We start from the raw sequence: 12,734 nt of genomic DNA on the forward strand, positions 1-12,734 counted from the left end.
AAGCTACATTAGTTCCATCAGTAAACTGTCATACATGAAAGCAATAATCTATATTCCAGTCTGTTGTCTAGCTTCCTGATGGTATCACCCAAGATGGCAGCAAAATAGCTACAATTGACCTTACTTTATTTTTTGCTAGACGTGTTAATAAGTCGCTTTGTTCTTTTTCACGACCCGGTGTTCTGTCGCTAGTGAGCATACCGGGGTGCACCTTGTGCGGGTACACATACTTGCCACCTTTCCAGTTAACAGTGCAGAATGTGGCGCAAGGTTGTAGAAAGATCTTTGTTTCTGTTGAAGAGTTAATTGAACAAATGGAAGATACAAGTGAAAACATAAAGATTATGGACTTAATCTTAAACACCACAGGAACAGTATTGACATATTTAAATTTAATAACTATTTCCTGACATTAAATAAAATCATAAAAAGTGAAAGTCCTTAGAAAACAATTTAAACAAACAACTGTTTTAAATATCTTAATTTCCTTGAGTGGCTAGAGATTTCTTTTGTACTAGGAAACATAACTTTGATTGTAACTAACTGCAGTTACTCAGCAGTGATTTGTTCAATACAGTTTATTAGTGATTGTATGGGACCATAGTACTTGATAACACTATTATATAAATCTGAGTGTAATTAAGGTAAGATATTTTGTCGCTTACCATGATTTGAGCTAGAGGGAGCATGTATATATTAAACAGAAGAGGCCCTAGTACAGACCCTTGAGGAACTCTGCAAGTCATTTTAGATACAGATGAGTATCGATGAAATCTCTTTCCCTAGCTCTTTATTTTATGTCATTTTTTTATGGTTTCTGAGAAAATCCTTTCCGGCTATACCAGCTGCTGTTGGAAAAGAGCTAGGAATCTTTATGTGAATTACTAATTTTTTTAGTAAATTTTAGTTGCATGATTAGGTCACATTTAGCATATATGCACAGCTTTCAGTTTAAGAAACAGGGTATTAGGAAAGTATGGGGCACACATTACAAATTCATTAAATTCGCTTCAGGAATTAAAGTTTGTGAAAATTGAAGATTGTCACTCAAAACTATCACAGAAATACAAGCAGGAAAATCATGAATGGTGACATTCCTTGGTCACTTTCTTAAATGATGTACCCGAGACAAAATTAACTAAACCTAACTAATTTCTAAAATTAACTAAGATCTGTACTAATCTGCAGCTAATTAACCTACAGAGATCTCAACTGGTAGTATTTGTGACTTTGATGAATTGTAATAAATTGGGTTATAAACTAAACTCAGAATTCTTATGAAAGCCATTGACAGCCTGTTCTTAAAAAGAACATCTCTCCGGCTCAGAGGACGATGATCAGGGAAATTTCTGTGGTCCAGCATTTTCTGTGGTGTGATACCAGTCATGCCCCAAAGGTGCATTTCTAATGGGTTTCAAGCTAAAATATTAACTATCTATGTTATAAACTATCAATAAAGTCTTTTATGAAATTGGATAAATGCAATAGAAATATTAGTCTAACAAAGTGTGCAGATCTTCCTAAATCTTCAATTAATATGGACCACAAGTTGGAAATTATCTATTTACTGTGACTAAGAAATAAGAAAATAATAAGTAAATTTAACTCTATGTATGTGTAATCCTGACTTATGGAAGTGAATGCTGGACCATTTCTCCAGCAATGGAAAAGAGACTAGAAGCCGCTGAATTATGGTTCTACAGGAGAATGTTAAAAATATCGTGGACCACACACACATCACATGAAGAAGTTCTCAGAAAAGCCCAAGCAGTTCGATCACTCATACCAACAACAAGAGAAAGACAACTCAGATTCCTAGGACACATCATGCGGAAAGATGAACTAGAAAAACTCATACTCTCTGGAAAGATTGAGGGAAGTAAACCTTGAGGAAGACCTCGGCTTATGTACATCAAAAGCATAGCCAGGTGGCTACACATCGAGGAAATGGAAGTCATCCGAAAAACGAAGGATAGATCTATATGGAAAACCATGGTCACCAAAGTCCACATCGGATATGGTACCTAGGCAGACAGTATGTGTAATCATTCAGATAAATCTGAACTATTAGGTGCATGATAATGTTGAGGGAAAGTATTGTAGGTTAACTGTAAACTTGGAAAAATAGCCCCAAAGTTTAACAGCAATTATAAAATTCGATGAAAATTATTCATCTGTTGAGTTTTATTAGTTAAAATTTGTATTGATTCAAAAGACATTATATTAAGTATGATGCTCCTTTCTCCTAAAATATTTAGTCACCAGGGCAGGAGTGAAGAAGGTCCATTTGCAAAACAATTTTCCCTTTGAGAAGGTATTGTGACAATCACAGGAAGGGATAATGTTGAGGTGGTGAATACTTATCTCATTCTCTGATCTCACCCTACCAAACTTGCTCACGTGGTTTCTTTACATCATTGTCTCTTTAAATTTATCTCCATTGCATTCAATCTCAATAACAATCTATTTCTTTAATCTTTATTCTCCCTCAGAGTACAAAATTATCCTTTTCCTCTTTAATTGATGAAAATGTTGACACCTATCAATACTGAGTTTATTTATTTAGAGACACAGTACAGCAACAGGCCTTTATAGCCCAAAGAGCCCGTGCCACTTAGTTACACCCATGTGACCAATTAACCTACTAACCGTTTGGAATGTGGGTGGAAAACAGAGAACCCAGAAGAACCCACGCAGTCAGAGGGAGAGCACACAAACTCCTCTCAGGCAGAGGTAGAATTGCACACAAGCCACTGCCGCTTTAAAACATTATGCTAACTGCTTGCCACCGTGCCACCCATAACTACCCACTTGAATGCTCCTATTTAATTGTCCCTGACTGGCCGGTGGCGTAGTGGCATCTGCACTGGACTTCGAGGCAAGTGGTTCCGGGTTCGAATCCGGCCAGGTCCTTACACGCTTTCCATCCGTGCTGGGTTGAGCTTTGAGCTAGCAATTTGGCCTCATAAAAATAAAACAGACAAAATGCTAAAGAAACAGCAAAAGGTTGCTGTCTAATATATCACAAACTGTCGAGCAGAACAACAATTTAATTGTCTCGAAATACTGAGAGAGGAACATAAATACAATTGGAAAATATTTGGTGCATTCTCTTCACGATACGACATGACTAAAGTTTCAGGTAATTGCAAACTATTCTTGCTGTAAAATATATTGAGCTTGCTGTGTTTTATTACAAGAAGGATAAGTGAGATTGAAGTGGAATTCTACATCATTAATACTGCACAGAATACTCACTGGCATTAACATCCTAGGTGCATGGTTTGAAATAGCCTCAGATAAAAATGTAAGACTATATTGTATGTTAAAATCATTACATTTCCACCAGTGGGTCAAAATCTTAGATCTTCTTCTTTGGGAGTGTTATCAATAGATATCTGCAGGATGGATAGCAAATGTGACCCTTGTCAGTGCTAATCACATTCCATACATTAAGAAAACAGTAGCCTAAGGTTGTTTCCCCTAACTTTATTATCTGACAAAATGTCTTAATGTGCTGGACTGCTCAGCACACCTGACATTAATGCTGCTATTCACAGGGATCCTTTGAACTGTTACCATACAACGTTTGAAAATGGGAAAGGAAGCCCATGCCATAAAGTCTGTTACATTTTTATGGCCTGATTCTTAAAATGTCATCAACAGATGACTTCAGACTAAAAAAACAGGTAATTATTTTTAATGCTAAATATCGTCAGTCTGCTCTGATGTCATTTGTTCGACTTCTTTCATTATTATGGCGGATTGTTCCACATCACCATTCTGGAGTATGGTAAATGGTAGATTAGTTTAGTATCTAATCAGCAGCAGTTTATCACAAATTTCTCATTGGTAAATTCAGTTAATTCTTAATGAAGCCACTAGATGGAGAACTTCACTCCGAGGAAAGAAACTCGAACTGGTCACGTCACAATTAATCATTTACCTAAAGTCCAACAGGTATACTTGAAGATACCTAGTGTCATATTTCTGAAATATGACTAACAAGCACGATTTTTGCCAACAAAGTCCAAGTCCATGACATAAAGAGAAGCCAGTGACAATGGTAAGACCATACCTAGAGTATAGTTTTGATGACCTCATTTAAGGAAGGATATAGTGCATCGGAAGCAGTTCAGAGAAATCTTTATAGACTGATTCATGAAAAGGGTGAGCTACCTCATGAGACAGGTTGGACGAGCTGCATTATTTGCTGGAGTTTAGAAGAGTACAAGGTGACTTGATTGACACTATAAAAACCTGAGCAGTCTTGACTCAGTGAACATGGAGAATGTGTTCCTTTCTGTGGGATAATGTAAAGTTAAAGGATCAGAGCATTACTGGCAATCCAAATTCTAAATTGCCCTTGAGAAGGTGGTGATCTGCCTTTTTGAACCACTGTAGTCCTTTTGGAGAACGTACACCTACAGTGCTAGGGGAGAGCGAATTCTTGGATTTCGAGAGTGACATTAAAGGACCAAAGATACTCTTCCAAATCAGGATAGTGTGCAAGTTCGAGGGGCTTCTATGCACCTGCTGCCCTCGTCCTCATTGGTAGTAGAGGTTTGGGTTTGGGGGAAATTGAGTAGCCTGGGTTAGTTTTGAAAGCAGAAGTAGATCGATTATTGACGAACAATTCGGCAAAAAAGTTACCACAGCTAGGCAGGGAAGTAGAATTTAGATTACGATCTGATCAGTCATGACTTTACTGAATAACAAAGCAGATTTGAGTTGCCAAGAAGCCCATTCCTCCTGCTAAATTCATATATTCATGTAAACAATATTGATTACACAAACACTATTTCACTAAGAGGAGAAAATCTGCATATGCTGGAAATCCCATTCATCCCTCCCCACTGATCTCCCACCTGGTACTTATCCTTGTAAGTGGAACAAGTGCCACACCTGCCCCAACACCTCCTCCCTCAGGGCCTAATCATTCCTTCCAGGTAAGGCAACACTTCACCTGTGAGTCTCTTGGGGTCATCTACTGTATCCGGTGCTCCCAGTGTGGCTGCCTGTATATCAGTGAGACCCAGAGTAGACTGAAAGACTGCTTTGCCAAGCACCTATGTTCCATCCACCAGAAAAAGCGGGATCTCCCACTGGCCACCTATTTTAATTCCACTTCCCATTCCCATTCCAACATGTCAGTCGATGGCCTCCTCTACTGCTGCGATGAGGCCACACTCAGGTTGAAGGAGCAATATCTTATATTCCATCTGGGTAGCCTCCAACCTGATGGCATGAACATTGATTTCTGGAACTTCTGGTAATTGCCCCCCCCCCCCACTTCACTGTTCCTATTCCCGTTTCCCTCTCTCACTTCATCTCCTTACCTGCACATCACCTCCCTATGGTTCTTCTCCCCCCCTTCCCTTTCTTCCATGGTCTCTACCTTCTATCAGATTCCCCCTTCTCTGGCCCTTTATCTCTTTTACCTATCAGCTTTCAACCCCTTTACTTCACCCCTCCCCATCTCCTGGTTTCACCTATCACCTACCACCTTGTACATCTTGCTATAACTTCTCACCTTTTCTTCCAGTTCTGCTATTGAAGGCTTAATGTCTTTAGGTACATCTTGTGGGGAAAGAACACCACATATTATGTTAAGATCTCCAAATAAATTGATATTGGGCCTGGTAAGCTTAGAATTTGATGTTAGTTGGTTTATAAGTTCTTATCCTGCAAATACATGTTTAAATAGAAAAATTAATTGTGTGTCAGTGACATGAACCAACTGAACTGCTTTCTCTGGCTTTCCTGAAGACCACACTGAGTAAAATGGAACTAATTCTGAGAGAAGTCACTACATAAGCAATGAACTATCAGATTGGGCACATGTATTAATTTTCTAACACCTCATTTAATGATTCCTTAAAACAATCACGTTATCTATTCAATATTAAACCTTCAATAGCAGGCCTGTTGTAATTGATTTTCATGTTATCTCGAAAGATAAGAGTAGCAAAAGAATTGCAGCGGTACTGACTGAGGCTTAGAATTTCCCAAGGCAGATGTGGAACCTACAAAACTTCAGCTCACTGGTTAATAATATCATTATATGTATTTTTTCTAGTCTAGGCTCGATTAAGAATGGCAGTTGGGAGTAAAGCTATTTAAGTGATTGGAATAAGGGAGGACCTGTTCTTGCTTTTATTAACAAATGTGATACAATTCTCTAATACCTTTTATTGTTTCAACTCTGTGGGCATGTTTATTTATGGAGAAGGAACTGATATGGTTATGTCTTTTTTATTTTTGTGAATGATTTGGGATGAGTTGATGAACGATTAAAAAAAACACAGGCTGCACACATTTAACAAGAAAAATTTCAAAGACATCCATCAAAAAGCAGCTTGTTCCCTCAAAACAACTATTTTTTTAAATTTAGTATAAAATAGAGACATTGCCCTGAAACTAACTTTCTCTCTTCGGGCATGTTGTTAGACCTTCTCTTGCAATTATCTATTTTTATTCCAGATTTCAACTACTCGTGGTTTTCATATTTTAATTTGGTCGATACCATTGAGATCCTGTTATGATTTATTGGTACTTGTTGGCTCATTATTTCTGTTGTTGGTAAATATTTTGATGTTGACACCACTGAGGTTTGGTAATTCATAATGGAAATATACACACTGAACATCTACTCTACAAAAATGAATGAAAATCAAGCTTCTGATTAAGAATCTTTGACCAGAAATGTTCATTTTCTTCCTCTTTCTGCAGCTGCTGCCTGACCAGCTGAGTATTTAAAGCATTTGTTCTACATTATTTCATTTTTAGTAATCTGGAAATAACACAGCATAATCATTTATATTTGCTGCTAACTCTGTTATATTATTTTTGTCATATTTGATCAAAGCAGCTATAAAAATACAATATTGTTACCTAGGTGAATGTATTTGCCATTTTCATCCTTTCCTGCTAGTGGACTTCCCTCCTTATCAAGCTCTTTGCGATAACGCTTTATATTCTTGACCATCAGGTCCTTCCTGGTTAACTCATAGTGATTGGGAAAGTGGTTTACGATTTGATCATCTGAGAGACGATAGCCATTTTCAACACTGAAGGCATTGCGGATGGTCTGTACATTCATCCTGCAAAGTTAACGTAAGGCAGAAAATACACTGACAAAACATCACTTCATCTTGGGAAATGCAAATGTGATAGTTAGCAGCATTAAATATCCAAAACATAGTACATTCTAAAGCTATAACATTTATTACTATGAGAAACGGAAGGACTTGCGCTGATAATGGGGGATACTCTGTCACGGATACTATTTGTTGCCCATCATTATTTGTCCTGAAAAGATTTCCAGCAATGCACTCCATGTGTTCCTGGAAAGACATCCACGATGTCAATAAAGGTTTATCTTAACTACATTATATTTTAAATATATCTATGAAGGTTCTCAGTCATCCAGGTCATTGTATATCAAGCAGTAGTAAATCAAGGCAACTGGACTTGCTGTGTTGTCTAGAAGACGTTTGGCCACTCATCCGAGGGGCTTCTACAGAGGGGGTGGGGTACGACACCATCCATCAGCTACTTACAATGCAATTCTAACATCTCTACCCCCCCCCCACGTCTCCACAGCAGTTCACACCTCCAATCATGCAAAGATAAGTCTAATGACCCTATCATCACCTCTATAACTCATAATGACTCTCATGTGATTGCTATACCTTTAAACAACTCACAGTTTATAAACTGGAAAACTACCCACCATGGATTAGAACTGAAGAAGCCTCAGTGGTGAAATGTCTTCCAGACAATATAATAAGACCAGTTGCCCTGATTTACTACTGCTTGATATTTCAAACTGGACTGAAATCCTCAAATTTCCAGGGTAGCATGTGAATTCATGTTTTCCGGAAACTTACAAGTTAGGCTTATAGTTACAGATGGGGAGGCACAGTAGCATAGTGGTTAGCACAATGCTTTACAGTACCAGTGACCGGAGTTCAATTCCCACCACTGTCCTTAAGAAGTTTGTACATTCTCCTCGTGAATGTGTGGGTTTCCTCCGGGTGCTCTGGTTTCCTTCTACAATCCAAAGACATACCGGTTGGCAGCCTAACTGGCCAGTGTAAGTTGTCTTGCGATTTGGCTAGATTAAGTCAGAGGTCACTGAGCGGGGCGGCTCGAAGGGCTGGAAGGCCTAATCCGCACTGTATCTCAATAAATAAATAAAAATGTTGCTCTGCCCTGCCCAAAGACGTTTGCAATAAATTGTAAACCTGAAAGTCAACACTGCTTCCAAACCCAAACGTAAAGTACATACCACTGCCACAAGGTGAATGCAAATCTTGACATTTCTTACTACCAGGAACAAAAGGATATTTGATTGTATGTTGGACATTATAATAGACTCATGTCCTCATAACAACTCATGCTAATTGTAACCCTAACTTCAGAGCAATTCCTATTCTCAGTATTTTTTAATTTGTTTATTGAGATACAGCAATAGTCCCTTCCAGCCCTTCAGACTGCACTGTCCAGCAACCCTCGATTTAACCCGAGTTTAATTACAGGATAATTTATAATGACAAATTAATCTCCCAACTGGTACATCTTTAGACTGGGAGGAAACTGGAGCACCTAAAGGAAACCCACATGGTCACGGGGAGAACGCACAAATTCCTTACAGACAGTGGCGGAAATTGATTTGTACAGTTTGCTTTCTTTTGTACATTGGGTACGATCAGTCTTTGTCTAGGTATAGTGTTTTATAAAATTCTATTGTATTTCTTTTTTCTTGTAAATGCCTACCGAAAATGAATCTCCAGCTAGTTGAGTGGATCTTGGTTAATTGTGCTTTCGGTTAATTGGGGCAGCTGCATATTTGGGACAATTCTTAAAGAACAAAACCTAATTTAGAAAATAGCCGAGATTGTCTTCATTTATTTGGGATACTATGCCGGATTAATTGGGCCAGAAGACTGTTGCTGAACAGCTTTATAACTGGCGTCAGTGATGTTCAGTTGCGTGCCCTTTAGACACCATGCTTCAAATGAACAGTTTTTAAATAGCGTAAGATGCGCGTGTTTGCGTTCAAAAAGCAGTGATTTTTGTAACTGATAGTTGGTGAGACATAGGCAGTAAGACAATCCAGAACTGCTTTTCTCACTGCAATTTCAAGCACTCACTTAGAGATGCCAGAAATGGTTAGGAGTGAAAATGAACAATTTCAACAAGTTAGGAACTAGGAAGAATTTGAAAGTGTCAACAATCATCTTGAATGTTACAAAGAACATGAAGATTTGGAGGATGCAATTGTCTAAAGCATTGTATGAAGGCAGTCCATTATCAGCACTAGGTGTCTGCGCTGATTGTGTTCATTTACAGTCAATCAGAAGAACACAGCAGCGTACACTGGATGAATTCCTCCATCCACAGCTATTAGGAACTAATACACAGTACTGTAGTACCTTTGGTAGTGTTCCAATTTATTCTGTGTTTCTTTTAAATACATAATTTGTTACACAGTTAAATGGTACTTCAACTTCTTTTATATCTTTTTAACTATTTCCATGAAACTTCGGCTAATTTGGGTAACTGCTTAATTGGGCCAAAATGTATGGGTCCCAATGTATCCCAATTAACCAAAATACACTGTATAGTTAATATCTAGCACACTTTGATAATAAAGTTACTTTTAACTATGAGATTATTTTTATAACGTCTTTAATCATTTATATAGTTTTGTATAGATTGATGATCGCCATTTGGGGCAGCTAAAACTAACAACGGAGATTGTAATGCATTTCAAAGATTCAAAGCACATTTATTATCAAGGAATGTATAAATTATATGCCTGCTTACAGGCAGCCATAAAGCAAGAAACCCAAATAACCCAGTTAAAAGAAAGGCCAAAAAACACTGTGCAGAGAGAGGAAAAAAATTGTGCTTCTGATATATCTTCAGTTGCAGTCAAAATTTCTCATTTAAAAATATTGCTGTTATTGAAAAGTGTACAAAGCTAGTAAAAAAAAAGACACTTCTGACTTGGTCTGCTTGTCCCAACTCACCAAGACTTGCCAACGTTCCCCCCATCCACCAACAAGCGCGCACACACACACATACACACACTCTCTTACTTAGCTGGCCAGAGGCCAATATGGCTGGCCAAAGCTTCTCCTGCTCCAGAAGAAGCTTGACAGGGCAGGAATGCTGATGGCATAGTGAAGCTCCACCTAAAGACTCACCTGAATATGTTTATAGCTAGCAAAGATCCACTGGCAACTTTGCTGGATGGAAAAGCTATGATGGTAATTGTCTTTGGCATTCAAAGTCATTTTAAAATCATCAAGAGAAATATAATGAAACATAATGACTAAATACTTAAAAATACCATTAAATGAACTTAATTTTGAACAGAAATTTTCTTCTCCTTTGCAGCCCTACATTGTCTTTTGATAGGAATAGGGCCTCGGATCTTACACTTGGTCTAACCTATTACAGGATTCAAGAAGTAATATCCCACCTAAATGCCACAGTATCTCAGCAAACTCAGTCCTGCTATTGAATTCCAAATGGGTAGAGCAAATACGATTTGGCACACAATTTGTCATTTGGTTTAAGATGATCACATTCATTACAGCATGGATGCTGGTGCCAGACTTGATTGCCTTTGCTTGGCTTAACAGTTCTGATGTCCAGTGGGATGGCCTACAGTTGATACCAATGCTGGCACATCAGTGTGTGCTGGATGCTCTCAATACCTGGCTCTCTATGTTCACTGATCTGAGGAGTTGATCCAAAGAAGAAACTCTTTCAGTGCTATCTTCTTTTCCCATGTTTCCTGTTTTAAAACGAATTGTGATCCATTTTGAGCTATATTTCGAGAAGAACTGGCAGTGTACCAAGGTGCAGTGACCCTTCTTCACATCTGAGCTTGGGGAGCTGGCAGACTATTTAACTGCGGAGGAGGTATTTGGTGTGGGTGAGGAACAAGAGCTGGAGATCTCCGGTAGTAAATTCCCCCTGTAGTTCATTTAGTTGTTAGAATAGAAAATCCTGACAAGATGCTTTAAAACTACACTCAAACTGGGACCTTCTACCTGCATCACACTCTGCTAGATCTACACTGTCCTGAATACGTCGTTTGTGTTAAAAGGCAACTCCAGACAGAATAGTGGGCCCCGCTGTCATGGGTTTTACTGGAATGTGTTTCCAAAACCATCAGGGTAACAAAATGTAAACACGCCAAACCTCTTTTACTTTTCCAGGTTGCACAGATCTACAACCTTTGCTTTTGCTTCCTTGCCCTTTTTTGTATTAGCCATAAATTCGTCAGCATTTGAACCACGATCTTCGTCACTTTGATACTTCAGGTCATTACGTCGAATGTCACTTCGAAAAACACAATGGGGAAACTTCACTAAAATAGTTCTGAAGCTAACGCTGAAAGATGATTCTCCTGCCCCACCCAGTCAAGTCTCCTCTGTTAGGAGCATGAAGGGCAAAGGAAGGAACATCAAGGTGAGTTTATCAGGTCACAGGAAGCAAGTTCGTTTCGGAGTCCGGATGGAACTCCATTTTACTGTCACATTGCCATTATTTACAACCAATCTTTCACTGCAGCATAAAATAAATTTTCCCAGATTGAAATATTACAAAGCAATAGATAAACCAGAGTGCAATAGGTTTATACTACCAACTCACTCTCAACACGAGCCCACAAGGTGTAATTCATTATGGTGCTCTTGGCCCTCCAGTCTGAACACTCACAGGTACGTACAACCCGTCCTTTCAAAAACACACCCATTCACATTCTGCAGGCTACTGTGCAGGGAAGTTGGCACAATTATCTGCTTTGCCCCTGGCACTCCTGCTTAAAGAAATAAACAATGGCTGTATGTAGAGAGGCTGCCAGTGAGGGTTGGTGTTAATTGAGCTACAGCTAACATGTGGCCACACGAAGCTGGGATGTGATGCTCGGGGCTGCCCATAGCCAGCTTGGTGAGGCTGGGCTATTGCTGGGAACTGGCAGTGGCTGCTCCCTCAGCTGACAGACAGCCTCTGTCATCACTGCCAATGGGAATGGGGGAAACTACTGCCTCACGTGGTCATGGGCTGAGGAGGGCTATGCAGACAAAACAACGAAAAGGTATATAGTAGTTTCTATGACAATGGTAGGGAGGGAGAGGGAGAGAGATGCCGATTGAAAGCGGATGATAAAGTTATGTTTGGAAGAAGTGTAAACTGGAGCAAATATACGAAACCTTAAATTCCAGAAGTGAAGCAGGAAAAAAATAATGATGGAAATGTAAGATATAAGACTCAGATGATCAATGAATTTAAATAGGTGTCTTTGAGGAGGTAATATGCAAAGGAGCTGCGTCATAAGCCTGTGTTAAGCTTCGTTGGAAGATTGTGGGAAGCCAAAGAGAGAAGAGAGGTCAAAATGGGGCAGGAATTAAAACCATAGGGAATTAGAAACTTAGGGTACTTTTGGAGTCACAGAGTCATAAAGATTTACAGTATGGAAACAGGCCCTTCAGCCCAACTCATTCATGCTGACCCTAGTGCCCAGCAAGCTAGCCTCATCGGCCTGCATTTGTCCCTCTCTTATCCATGAACTTATCAACATGGCTTTTCAATGTTGCTAATGTGCCTGCCTTGCCCACTATTTCTGGCATAAAGAAGTTGCCTCTGGAGTCCCTTTTAAACCTCTTGCCTCTTATTTTAAACCTATCCCCCCTTATTTTCAGCACATTCCC

At 39.1% G+C, this 12,734-nt stretch overlaps 1 protein-coding gene across 1 annotated transcript in view; it reads right to left on the minus strand.

The window, feature by feature from the left end:
• The window catches only part of LOC140203350 (polyglutamylase complex subunit TTLL1-like), a 41,184-nt gene that overhangs the window by 11,223 nt on the left and 17,227 nt on the right, over positions 1-12,734 (minus strand). The window contains exon 3 of the mRNA XM_072269390.1: positions 6,895-7,103. Coding sequence (XP_072125491.1) covers positions 6,895-7,103 — 209 coding nt within the window. The remainder of the gene's footprint in view (positions 1-6,894; positions 7,104-12,734) is intronic.

Source organism: Mobula birostris, chromosome 9 (genome assembly GCF_030028105.1).
Source record: "Mobula birostris isolate sMobBir1 chromosome 9, sMobBir1.hap1, whole genome shotgun sequence".
Lineage (NCBI taxonomy): Eukaryota > Metazoa > Chordata > Chondrichthyes > Myliobatiformes > Myliobatidae > Mobula > Mobula birostris.